The 12,738-nt window shown below is 57.5% G+C and overlaps 1 protein-coding gene and 1 non-coding gene across 3 annotated transcripts; one reads left to right on the top strand and one right to left on the bottom strand.

Annotated features, from left to right (window-relative positions):
• Nucleotides 1-192: 192 nt before the first annotated feature.
• On the bottom strand, nt 193-299 carry LOC113985231. Its single transcript, XR_003539770.1, has one exon. It is a non-coding gene; the product is annotated as a U6 spliceosomal RNA (small nuclear RNA).
• Nucleotides 300-619: 320 nt separating this feature from the next.
• TMEM259 (transmembrane protein 259) lies at nt 620-12,646 on the top strand. Of its 2 annotated transcripts, none has more exons than XM_027715846.2 (11): nt 620-1,169; nt 2,993-3,259; nt 3,560-3,671; nt 5,852-5,962; nt 6,847-6,969; nt 7,287-7,387; nt 8,127-8,184; nt 8,528-8,611; nt 9,099-9,231; nt 9,580-9,679; nt 10,329-12,646. In XM_027715846.2, the coding sequence occupies exons 1-11, from the start codon at nt 945-947 to the stop codon at nt 11,142-11,144; spliced, it is 2,130 nt and encodes a 709-aa protein (XP_027571647.1). In that variant the 5' UTR covers nt 620-944; the 3' UTR covers nt 11,145-12,646. The 2 variants fall into 2 exon arrangements, with proteins under 2 accessions (XP_027571647.1, XP_027571645.1); XM_027715844.2 differs by having other exon boundaries at nt 945-1,169; nt 3,560-3,725.
• The last annotated feature ends 92 nt before the right edge of the window (nt 12,647-12,738 follow it).

The raw sequence follows: 12,738 nt of genomic DNA, 5'->3' as shown, positions 1-12,738 counted from the left end.
CCCCACGGGGGACAGGGGGCACAGTGGGACAGGGCAGCAGTGTGGCCCTGGCACAGTTGGACACACAGACCTGCAGGGCCGCGCCTGGGGCTCCCCCCGACCTGGAGGTGGGCACTGGTACCCCCCGAGCCGCACCTGGGGGGTCCAAAAGGGTCCTCCCGGGGCGGGGTTTGTGACCCTCCCGAGGGAAAAAAAAATATGGAACGCTTCACGAATTTGCGTGTCATCCTTGCGCAGGGGCCATGCTAATCTTCTCTGTATCGTTCCAATTTTAGTATATGTGCTGCCGAAGCGAGCACGAACTTCAGGTACGCAGGAACCATACTTAAACCCCTCCCAACTAAAGATTTTCCAGGCATGGCGAGTAGCTCCTCAGACTCCCCCGCCTTTCTCCACCTGGTCACCCTCCCAGACGATGCACGTCGGATTTTTACTTTTAATCTTCCATTTTATCAGCTTATTTTTTGCCTTTCTGAGGACGAGTTTAAGCGCGGAGCGACAGGCCTCGCGCGGAGCATGGTGGGAATGCTGCTAATTTGCGTATGAGGGCGTGGCGTGGCTGGCGCGTGTCCTCCACCGTCCCGTCGTGCCCCAGGCGCGCGCGCGCATGCGCGGAGCCGCCGTTGCCGGCGGGGGAAGATGGCGGCGGAGCGCTGAGGGACGGGACGGGAGAGGTGGAACCGACCCGACCCCCCCGCCGCGCCAGCGACTCCCATGGCCCGGGGCCGGCCCGGCAGCCGCGTCCCCGCTGCGCCTGCTCGGGCCGCCACAGCGCCCGGGCCCCGCTGAGCGCCCAGGCCTGACTCGCGGGGCCTGACCCATCGCCACCCCGAGGCGTCTGCGCCGGGCCGGGGCCGGGGAACCGGGACAGAGACGGCGGCCGCCCGGGCCCAGGCGCCCCGCCGAGCAGCAGCGGCCGCTCTGGGCCCGGCCCAGCCGCCAGGATGTCCGACAACCAGCCGAACGCCAACAACCACCACCCGGCCAACAACACCGGGGCCGCCGGCGGCAACAACCGGGGCGTCCGCAACCCCAACCTCAACCAGAACCCCCTGATCAACGTGCGCGACCGCCTCTTCCACGCGCTGTTCTTCAAGATGGCAGTGACCTACGCACGCCTCTTCCCGCCCTCCTTCCGCCGCGTTTTCGAGTTCTTCGTCCTCCTCAAGGTGAGGGGCAGCTCCTCCTGCCAGGCGCAGCCGGGCTGAGGGCAGGGATTTCCTTAGGAACAAAAAGTTGTGGCTCTGCCGGAGGTCACAGCCTGTGTTTGGGCCGCACACACCAAGCTGTCCCCAGACCTCCCGTGGGCCTCTCCTGTGTGGGAGACACGAGGAGTTCCTGCACTCCGGGGCTCTGGTTCCAGGTCCGCAAATCCAAAGGAAATCCCTGAGCCAGCTCGCTGGGCAGCCAGGCTGGTGCAGGGCACGTCCCGGGCTCTGGGCTGGAGAGGATTCGGTTTCTGTTTCCAGGAAATCACACTTTGGGTGCATTGCACACATGACATACTGGATTGTTGGAGTCTTGTCTTTTCTGGAAGCAGTTAAGGCACAGCCCTGTTCTAACCCTGCTTTTTCAGCAGTGCCAGTGCAGCACAGCTCTACCCCGGGGTGAACCCTTCTGCCTGCTGGGGCCCCCCAGGGCGGCCTGCCTGTCAGTGTGCAGGGGTGAGCTGCCAGTAGGTTAAATCCTGCTCCATGGCTTCCAGGATGGGAAATGAGAGTAAGAAGGGGAGAGCAGCTTACCAGGCCACCCTCCTGCTCTGGGTTTTTACAATTCAGCAAGAAAACGTTCAGCACAACTTGTCTCATACTGCACAGATACTTTTTCTACCCTCCCAGGAAATGTTATGGATTTTCACATCCCTGTTCTGTGTCCCAGTTGTCCGGCTGGATCCCAGCAGACAGGCTGGGACAGGGGTGGTGCTCAAGGTATGGCTGTTGGGCAGAACAGCTGGGAGCTGTTCATGCTGCTTCTGCCTCTGATCACTGCCATCCTAGAGAATGAAAAGCATTCCCAGAGCCCTGCAGGGTCAGGGGCCAGCAGCCTCCAGCCTGCTCCCGGCTCCGCTCTGGCTGCTGGGCACAGGGAAGCAGAGCCTGTCCAGAGCTCCTGCAACCAGGGAGGTGGCTCTGATTTACCTTCCCTCACATCCCTCGTGCAGCTGCTCTGCAGAGGGATGTTTACCAGCCTGTTTGTTCATCACAAATAGGTCAGGACAGCTGGGCTGATGAGGAGGGAGCAGCTCGGGGTGGGTGGAAGGGAGGTCTGAGCTGAGCGGTGCCGCTCGCTGTGCCAGCCGTGCTCGGAGCTCTGAACTTTGGATGTCATGCACAGTTACTGTCTGTGCTTTAGGGAGCGGGTTTTATTAGTGCAGTGTGCTTTGCTGTGGTTTATAGCTGTTCCTGGGGTTGAGGCAGGGCAGGGAGCCCTTTGGCCGCCCTGGGGCAGGGCCCGTTCCTTGCAGCGACAGGTCTGCCATGGGTTTGGGTCGTCCTGCCCTCAGAGGGGTTGGCTTTGGGAGAGGTTTGCTTTATTCTGCCTTTGGAAGGCTGGGCAGTCTTCTCTGGGCTTCAGCAGGAAACTCTTTGTGCTAAGGAGGGAAGGGTTGGAAGCCATGGATGCATTTCCATTCCTTTCGACGTGCCTTGTAGCCTCGTTCCACATTAGTGCTCTGTGTGGTTCAGTTTGGGGAAGGTGTTGGTTGCAGGACCTGTGCTTCCAGCAGGGTACCTGAGCTGCACAGGGGTCGAGGGCAGCTCTGGTCTCATGAACAGGAGCTGCCTTTGGTGTGTTCCTTGCTCAAACTGCCGGGGTCTGGCTCCTGCCATGTTGATGCAGGGAAGCACCGAAGCTCTTGTCCACTTGCCAAATCCACTTGTCCAAGTTTTTCTAGTGTTTTATGGGCAAAGAAGAGCTGGTGGTAACTGGGAAGGCTGTACTCGGGCCGAGGGTGGCCGGGCTGACGGTCTGTGCCCTGTCTCCTGCCCTGCAGGCTCTCTTCGTGCTCTTCATCCTGGCCTACATCCACATCGCCTTCTCCCGCTCGCCCATCAACTGCCTGGAGCACGTGCGGGACAAGTGGCCCCGGGACGGGATCCTGCGGGTGGAGATCCAGCGCAACTCCAGCCGGGCCCCCATCTTCCTGCAGTTCTGCGGCGGAGAGAAGTTCCCGGGAATGGTGGTCGAGTCCGCGGCTGAGGAGGAGGAGGAGGAAGAGGAAGAAATGACTGTGGATATGTTTGAAAACAGCTCTATCAAGGTTAGGGATGTACTCCCTGAGTGGGTCAGAGAGGGAGACCTGGGTGATGGGCTGGGGAGAAATGGTTGGTTGGTTGTGTGTGATCCCTCAGTCTCCTGGAAGTACAGTGGGTTCCTTGGCTGCTCCTGAATTCCCATATTGGCTTCTGATGGTTTAACACAGGAAGTGAGAAAGTGGCCTGAGAAAGTGGCCTCTCCCACCCCTGTGGTGGTGGAGGCCTTTGCAGGGACAGAGGGAGCATGGCAGGTGGGAGGTGAAGAGCCTGCTGATGTGACTTTCCCTGCCCTGGTTTTCCAACAGTTTGAGCTGGATATCGAGCCTAAGGTGTTCCTCAAGCCGTCCCGGGTGAGCAGCACTGAGCTGCCCCACAACGACAGCCAGGAGTTCTCGTTTAGTGACACAGCCACTAAAGGTATGCAGCCTCTGCGGGAGACTGTGTCCGAGTTTGAGATGCTAACCCGAGCAGGTAATCACACCTTCACTGCTACCTGTGCTCCTCCCTCCTCCCCCCGTCATCCTCCCCGCTCGTCCCATCCTGGCTCCTCGGGGCACCCGCACAGTGACCTTAAATGTCTTCCCAATGTGTTCACCTGGGGTCGGTCCTGTCAGTACTAACAGCAGACCCACAGCGAGCTCTGCCCCGGGGCTGGGGGGTGTCGGGGGAGGCCAGGGGTTGGGGGGAGGCTGGGCTAGAAGCGTTGCCAGACCAGGAGGCTTCAGGTGAAGCCCAGGTGAGCGAGGGCTCCTGGTCTGGCAGTGCGTTCCTGCGGTGATCGGTGTCAGGTATCTCAGGTGAGCCTGAACCCCCCTGTGAGCCGCAGGGATCCCCTGGCAGCGACACTCCTGCTCACACAAGCAGGGTTTGGGCTGTGTTCTGGGTCCTGAGCCAGCAGCAGCACTTGGAGCAGCCAATTTGCTGCAGTTAATGAATCCCAAAAGCCGCCGGGCGGGTTCCGTGGGTTGCGATACCACCCGGCCTTGTCCCGCCCTGCTCCTGCCTGGCCTGAGCTGCTCAGGCCTCATAAACTCCAGAGGGGGATTTAGTGCCTTTGTGTTATTTAAAATGGAATTCCAGTGTGGAAAACTTGTGTCTCTAGTGGTTAAGGGAGGAAATCTACTGAGGAATATTTATGTTAAAATAGAGATGTGGAATTGGATTCTTTGCCTTTTTCCACAAAATTTGCAAAAAAATTGCCTCTTTCACTCACACTGTTATCCCTGGAAAGGCTGGAACTCTTTGCTCTGCAGACATACTGGGGTTTTGTCTGTGGAGGAAGGGGAGACCAGACACTGCTCTGTTCCTTGGTCTTGCAGTGGATTTGCTTGATGCTGATCCAGAGCTCATTAGTCCTGAATTAAAGATCATTAAGACCAGAGAGCAGTAAATGTTTTTGGTGCAGGACCTTTATTGCTGGTGCCCAGGTTCTGAGGAGAGTCACATTGTGCAGAGCTGTGGCACTGGTGGGGTAACTCTTGGTTTGCTGAACGCGTGGCTGGAAATGATCCAGAAAAGGGCAGGGAGAGAATCAGGCTGTTTCCCAGATGAGTTACAAAATTCATCTCTTCAAATTGGTCCCAAATACCTGAGTGTATTGTTTTTTGCCAGATTTCCTGTGCTCTAAGTGAACAAAATTTGCTGTTTAGTCCAAATGTTTTTGCCATGGAAAAATATTTTATGAGACAAAGGAAGTAATTGTTGATATTTAAACCCTTGACTTCCTTTTGAGCTTAAAACTGTTTATAATGGAAACAAAAGACAAAACCGACAGCCCAGCCTGTGTTTGCTGCCTGAGAAGGGGATCAGGGGCTGCATCTCTGTCAGTGCTGTGTCAGGTGTGTCTCTGTTAAGTTCTCGTGTCACTTTAATTGTCACTGTGGTGCTGGGAGCTGCCTGACAGCTGCCTCCCCCCTCCTGGAGATACACCCTGACAGTCTGAAAGAGCAGGGATTAAATTGCTTGGCTCCAGCTTAGCAGGAGGTTTTGTCCTTTCAGAGATGATGTAGCAAAAAGCATCTGTTTGGAACCTTTCTTGGAAAAAAAAAAAACCCAAACCAGGGAAACTTCAGGCACCACCGGTTTTTGGGAGAGCTGTAATTGCTGCTGCCTTCTGTTCTGATGTGTAATTGCAGCAGTGACCTCAGTCCCCAGGAAGTGCAGGGCTCTTGCCTGTGGAGCATTTACTCGGTGTTCAGCAGGTGTAAAGTGGATTTTCCTGCTGTTTCCCAAACAACATGGGAAGCAGAAATTGAAAAGAGCAAGAACAAGTGGTTCTGGGCTTGCCAGGCACAGATGTGGGCAGGTTCTGGGCAGAGCTTGGAAGTGCTGCCCTGAAGCTTTCCCAGAAGCCTCACATTAAGGACTAAGGTCAGGGGAATGGGCTGCAATTCCGAAGAGTTTGAACTGATTTATGTTTAAGTGGCTGAGGGAAGCCTGGAGCCCATGTTTGCAGCTGGTTCCCTTTTCAAGAATGTGATGGGAGGGAGGGAACGAACCCGGAGGGGCTGTTTCTTCGTGGTGGTTGTTTGCAGATCCAGGTGCTGAGCCTCCCTGTGTCCCTCCCTGTGTCCCTCCCTGTGTCCCTCCCTCTCCAGTGTGGCCACAGGAGGAGTACATCGTGGAGTACTCGCTGGAATACGGCTTCCTGCGCCTGTCCCAGAGCACACGGCAGCGCCTCAGCATCCCAGTCATGGTGGTGACCCTGGGTGAGTGGGGAGGCAGCCTGGGCAGGGCAGGGGGTGCAGGGGTGGGGACCTGCTGTGCAGAGACCTCAACGCTGTCTCTGGGAACTCTTTATGAAGCCGGTGGCACTCACTTCCCACGCAGGAGAGCTGCTGTGTGCAGCCTGTCTCCCTTTAGTAGGTCACAGCTTTCCAGGAGGAGCACTCTGAAATGGTGGAGCCTGGTTCAGTGAGCCCTGGTGTCATGCCCAGCACAGTTTTTTCCCATGGAGAAGGGAAGAGCCCTCTCCCTGGCTGAAAGCACTGAAGCTCTGGGCTCAGTGGGAGCAGCAGCAGTGCAGGGTTAGAGCCCAGTGGTGAGGGCAGCTGTGCAGGTGTTGGGGACGGTGCTCACAGGTCTGTGTCACACTCAACATGCTCCTGTGCCCCTGGGAGCACCAGCAGATCATTTTCCTGGAAAGCGTTCTCTTCTCCTGGCATTTGCTCTGTTAAAACCTGTCCAAGTCAGGAATACAGTCTCAGACCTTCTCGTGCACTGTTAGTGCCCTGATCAGACTGAACCTTGTTACTTCCTCCCAGTCAAGCTGAAGCACAACTGGACGGGGGTTTAGGTGATTTTCCTGTGCAGTGATGGGCAGACGGGGTGAGCCAAATTCCGTTTGTGTCTGTGCCAGCCCTGACATTCCTGAAGGCCCATTAGCACTTTGACAGCGTGGCTGGATCTGTCAGGGGTGACATCTTCCCTCCCAGACCTGCCCAGTTCGGTTTTACTGCCCCAGGCCCACGTGCTGGCCCAGGCCCAGCTCTGCTGGCACACGTGTCCCTCGAGGTGATGGGACGTGTGCTCACTTTGTGCCTCTGGGGCTGCGGGTGTGAACAGCCTGAGCAGGTTTTTGTGTTCTCCCTAGACCCTACGAGGGATCAGTGCTTTGGGGACAGGTTCAGCCGCCTGCTGCTGGACGAGTTCCTGGGCTATGATGACATCCTGATGTCAAGTGTCAAAGCTTTAGCTGAAAACGAGGAAAACAAAGGTAAGGCCTGGAGGAGTGACAGCAGCTGCGTGGAGCGGTGGGTGTTTGTTCTGTGCATGCCTGAATATCATCTTCTGACTATTGATTAATCTGTAATGCAGGGAGCAGCTCCCTGTGTTATTGTCAAGGACAAAATGAGAGAGGCAGGAGGGGAGAGGTGTCTGGAAACCTGATTTCCTCCCTCCTCACTGCCCTGCATGACAATGAGTGCTGCCCTGAGGATTTGCTCCAAATCCTGTTTCTTTAGCAGGCAGTGGCAGTTGGTCCTTAGCCTGTGTGTTAATCCTACTGAGCCGGTGTTTGTGCTTTTTCTCCAGGTTTCCTTCGCAATGTGGTGTCTGGGGAGCACTATCGCTTCGTCAGCATGTGGATGGCCAGGACGTCCTACCTGGCAGCCTTTGTCATCATGGTCATCTTCGTAAGTCAGCGGGAGCTGGGCAGTGCCTGGACTCAGCCAGGGCTGGGCAGCATGTGGGTGGTGTAACAGCACAGACCTGAGCTCTCACCTGCTTTTAAAGTGTAGTTGGTGGAGGATGAAGCCCTACTCTGGGACTTTTGTTCTAAGTGTCCTGCACGACGTTTGTCCTCTGAGACTTTTAAGAACAGGCCAGACTGATTTGCCAGGAGTGATCAAGATAAGCCAAGAGATGATGTGTGAGATGAGGCCATCTCAAGATACACATCAGACAAGATCCTGAACGATAACTATGCTGTGTTTGTAGTCTTGGGTGGCTGTGGGACTCTCCCCTTGTGTCTGGCTGTCCCACCCACTGAGGCAGCTCTGTGCACCATCCCACTGTGGGCAGTGAGGAGGAACCAAGTGCAGAGAGGTGCTGGGAGCTGCGGCAGGAGCGGGATGGAGGACGGGAGGTTCCCTGCTCCCAGCTCTGTGGGTTGGCTTGGCCCCCGCTCAAATATTCAGGATCGGTCCCTTTACAAACAAATCCCTTACTGTCTGTTCCCCTGCAGCAGCACAGAGATTAATTGCCGTTTGTAGAGCCCTAATTACTCTTTGGCAAATTGCTCTGCACAGCTCCAGCTAACGAATGTGGGATGTGCAAGCCCAGGCTCGCCCGGGCCTCTGCCGCAGTGCGATTCGAGCAACTCCCCACACCCGTGGGGCTCTAACCTGCCTCTCCTTCTCTCTCCCGTTTCAGACTCTGTCTGTCTCGATGCTGTTGCGCTACTCACACCATCAGATCTTTGTCTTCATTGGTAAGGACTGGCTGAGGGGTTTGGGTTGCGCTGGGCACTGTGCCTGCTCCAGCACAGTGTGTCGTAGAGTCACAGCAGGTTTGGGTTGGAAGGACCTTGAGGATCGTCTTGTTCCAACCTTGATTTTTGTTGTTTAGAAGGGTCCTGCTTTTAGCTGCACAGGGAATCCATCCCCCTGCACCCTGTCACCGCGCTCGCCAGAGCTGTTCTGTCTCCTGACAAGTGCTGGGCACAGAGGATTTGGGATGATGGACTTGGCTGCACTGAGTGGGCAGTACCATGGGGTGGAGAGTTCCTTGGCCCCACATCCTCTCTGTGCCACAATGTGTTTTCCCTCTTGCAGTTGACCTGTTACAGATGCTGGAGATGAACATGACCATTGCGTTCCCTGCGGCTCCGCTCCTCACTGTCATCCTGGCTCTGGTTGGTAAGGACTTGCCTCACTGCTTGTATCTGCAGCACATCCCTCTGGGATCTGTGGGAAGTCTGATTCCCTGTTCCGAGCTGGCCGCGGCAGGTGGTTAGCGCGGCTGCTCATCACGAGGCAGAAGGCTCTGGAATTTGATGGCACAGTGAGCTCCATTGTCCTCCTGGGTCCCCTGGAAAAGCAGCAGTTCATTGGGAAATCCCAGAATCCGAAGCTTTGTCTGTCCCTGGAGCTCGTTGCAGACTTACGTTCTGTAGCCAGATTGCATTTGCACAGTTTGAATTGAAAAAGCAACAAACCCCCTGAAACGTGTGCTGGGGGAGGCAGCTGGTCCCTGCCGTCAGCGCTGCAACACGCTCGGCCTTGGCTGCTGCCGTAACCAGAGCCCAGTTACCTGCCCTGGGCAGGTGCAGTCACAGCCTCGCCCTGGGGTGGCAGAGGGCCCCTTCCCGTGCCCTGCCTGTGCTGATGTCCCCTCTGTCCGCAGGTATGGAGGCCATAATGTCCGAGTTCTTCAACGACACCACGACCGCGTTCTACATCATCCTCATCGTGTGGCTGGCGGACCAGTACGACGCAATCTGCTGCCACACCAACACCAGCAAGAGACACTGGCTCAGGTAAGGGCTCTCATTCCCTCTCCCTGTCCTTCTCCAGCTGCTCCAGGGCCTTCCCAGCCCCTCCAGGCATGACGGCCTCCACTCCTGAGGGTGTCTGTGTGGCTCCTTGGGAGCTGCCCCACATGGCACAGGGTCCAAAGTGCGATTGCTCCGCTTTGGATTTGTGCCTGGATCTCAGAATCACCTCGACCTTTTCCTGCCCCTTGCTTTGCCCCATTCATAGCCAGGCAACTCTGATTACCTGTTAACGAGTCTGCACTGCCCCAGACCAAGTGCCCCGGCTCAGGCTGGGCTTGGGAGTAGAACAGAGCTCATATTTTTCCTGGTTTTCCTTGCCTTCCTGTCTAGGTTTTTCTATCTGTACCACTTTGCCTTCTACGCCTACCACTACCGCTTCAACGGGCAGTACAGCAGCCTGGCACTGGTCACCTCCTGGCTCTTCATCCAGGTGAGTCCCTGCACAGCTGCTGCACCTGGGGGGGTTTGCCAGACTTCCTCTCAAGCTGGGTTGGAGTAGGGATCCCTTTTTCTGTAAGAGATGGAACTAAGCCTGGTTTGGAAATGGAACAGCAGAAGGCAGCTGTGGAACAGGGGAACCTTTGAGTCACTGTCTGCAGTCCAGTCACGGGCATGACAATAACCCAGTGCCACACAGGTTCTGGGAAGGCTTTCTGTCCTCTCCTTCTGCAATAAATCCTGATGAGGGCCTGTCTTGCAGAGGAGCAGCTCAGGTCCATGCAGTGAGGATGCTGGCAGGACCAGCTCTGAGGTGATGTCTCCAACATCCTGGATCAGTTAAATCTGTTGGGTGTCTCTGGCTGTTGACCTGCTGCAGGGTGGGGGCAGGGAATGGAGCACAACCCGGAGGAATGCCATTATCCTTCTTTTCCCAGCCCTTAAAAGGAAAGAGGGGTTGTACTCTTGCCTGTCTTCAGAGAGAAACTATAAAGAAGCTTGCAGCAGTCAAAAGTCCAAACTTTGTGCTAACCTGCTGGCTGTCAGAGCAGCTGGATTCTCCAGGAGAAGTGCGGTTTTCTTGGGATGTGGTAGCTTGTGGCCCAGGCCCAGGGGTGACTCCTTTCCCTCTCGTCCTCCAGCACTCGATGATTTACTTCTTCCACCACTACGAGCTGCCAGCCATCCTGCAGCAGATCCGGATCCAGGAGATGCTGCTGCAGAACCAGCAGGTCGGGCAGGGCACCCAGACCACGCTGCAGGACAACCTCAACAACAACACCACGGCCGCCCCCGTCGAGGCGGGGGGTCACCGAGCCCCCCTGGCCACCGGGCCCCCCGGGGAGGGCAGCGGCCCGGCCGCCCTGACCCCCGGCGAGGCCTCGAGCGTCATCGCCGCCGCCGCCTCCGTGGGCAGCGACCTGAACTGGGTGGCCGAGACGGCCGCTATCGTGACAGAGGCCTCGTTCCTGTCCGACCTGAGCACGACCCTCCTGGAGCCCACCGTGGTGCACGAAGCCGTGGCCAACGGGACCCCTCAGGAGGCGGCCGCGGCCTCTGGTTTGGTCGCCCGCATCAGGGTCAGCAGCGACCGCCCGGAGACGGCCGTGGGCTCCATCACCATCGAGGTCACCTCGACGTCCGTGGTGGCCGCAGCAGATGCTCCCCCTGCTGCGGGGGCTGCGCCCCTCGTCCCGCTGCAGGAAGGGGGGGCCCCTCTCCTCAGCCCCTCCCTTCCCAAGCAGACTGAGGCTCTCGAGGGCTCAGACAGCCGAGCAAAACCCAGTGGCAAGAACTGTGTGGGCAGCAGCAGCAGCAGTGTGGCAGAGCCCCCTCCAGCCTCAGGGGGGGACAATGACCAAGACAGAGGTTTGGAGGACCGGGGGGAGAGCAGCCCCTGCCCAGCACCAGCGGAGAGAATGCCCAGCTCAGAGCCAGGCTCCAGGAACCTGTCCTGAGCCCCGCTGGGTCGCTCTGGACTGCCGGGAAGGCATTTGGATTTCGTTTGTTACTGTTTCTCACTTCACCATCATCCTTAACCCATGGATCCCTCTGAGCGGAGCCGGAGCAGCAGGAGCAGAGCAGGGCTGTGGTGACCTCCCTTCCCAGGGAAGGGCACAAGGGGCTGCAGGGAGGTTGGGGGGTTTGGTCCCCTGGCCCACACAGCTCCAGGGCTCCTCCAAGGCCACATGTGAGCCTGCTCCTGCCCCATGTCAGCTTGTGCCCCAGCTTTTCCTTGCCCCCCAACCCGGGCTTCACCCCCGCAGCCGTGTTTGCAGTCCAGGTGTGGATCCCAGCTCTCAGGTGGGAGCTGACCTGGGACAGGCCACAGCACGTGGCAGCTCTGTGGTGAGAGTAGGAGCTGATAGAGCAGGCAGAGCGTGTCCAGCCCCCATGGGAGAGCCACAGAGAGGAGAGTCCTGGTCACCTTTCCTGCTCCTGAGGGGAGGAGCAGCTGAGACCTTCTGTGGGTGTGAGGTCTGCACGGCTGGGCAACAACCAAAGCAGAAGCTGCAATTCAGTTCCTTTTTTTCTGCCCTTGAATTTCCCTCAGTGGGGGGGGGGGATGTGGAAGGTGCCGTGTCCAGGGGGGAGCTGCCATCTCAGGAGCCATGGGTGATGCCTGGAGAGAGCCGTGCTGCAGTGTGGGTGTCTGTGGAGAGGTGTGGGGTGAGAGCAGCAGCTCTGTCCTGCACAGCTCTGTCCTGCACAGCTCTGCTCTGGGTGAGGCAGCTGCTTTCCAGTGCCTTGTCCCTCCTGTGGACCACATCTGCATTTAGGATCAGCCCCATCCCAGATGAGAGAGCAGCTTCTCACCCCTGGACTCTTGCATGAGCTGGTTTAGCAAAGAACCAAAACACTAAAGCCAAGACATTTCAGCTGATTTTCCCCTGTTTCCCTGCAGTGGAGGTGAGGCTGGTGGGTCCCAACCCCTGTGCCATGGAGCTGAGCTGGGGGGCTGCATCGAGACCTCTGTGGAGGGGTTGGACCCAGCAGGATGTGCTGGAAGGAGGGTTTGTGCACGGGGTGGAGCAGGGCGAGGCAGGATGAAGCTCTGGGAGAACCATGGTGGGACAGGGCAGGGGCAGGTGACACGTGGGCACTTGTCTCTTGGGGACAGCTGGGTCCCTGTACAGGTGTCCCCAAATTCAGGGCTGTCTCCTATGGCAAAGCAGCATCTTCTGTCTCCCTCGGAGGGCTCTGTGCGTTTCGATGTTTCCTTGTCAGCATGGGGGGCTCAGAGCCCCCTATTCACCCCTCTGCTTTTCCCACCTGGGTACCCCCACTTTGTTTTTCCCTTTTGCCTGGAGCAGCCCTGGTGCTGCACCGGAGCTGGGGGGACCCTGCTGTGACCAGCAGGTCCAGTCCTGCTGCTGCCAGCACTGCTGGGAAGGGGCCTCGTGGCCAACTGAGCCCAGCCTCTGGAGTGCCAGGAATGACTGTAGGCTTTTCAGAGGAGTGGGTGGGTGGGAGGGGAAGGGGGGACACCAAACCAAATGATTTGATGAATGAAAAGTAGAGTTCATTCTATTTAATTAATGTACAAAATGT

The sequence above is a fragment of the Pipra filicauda genome, unplaced genomic scaffold (genome assembly GCF_003945595.2).
Source record: "Pipra filicauda isolate LSUMZ 115617 unplaced genomic scaffold, ASM394559v2 scaffold548_size709544_pilon, whole genome shotgun sequence".
NCBI classification, from domain to species: domain Eukaryota; kingdom Metazoa; phylum Chordata; class Aves; order Passeriformes; family Pipridae; genus Pipra; species Pipra filicauda.
This window is presented reverse-complemented; position numbering and strand designations above follow the sequence as displayed.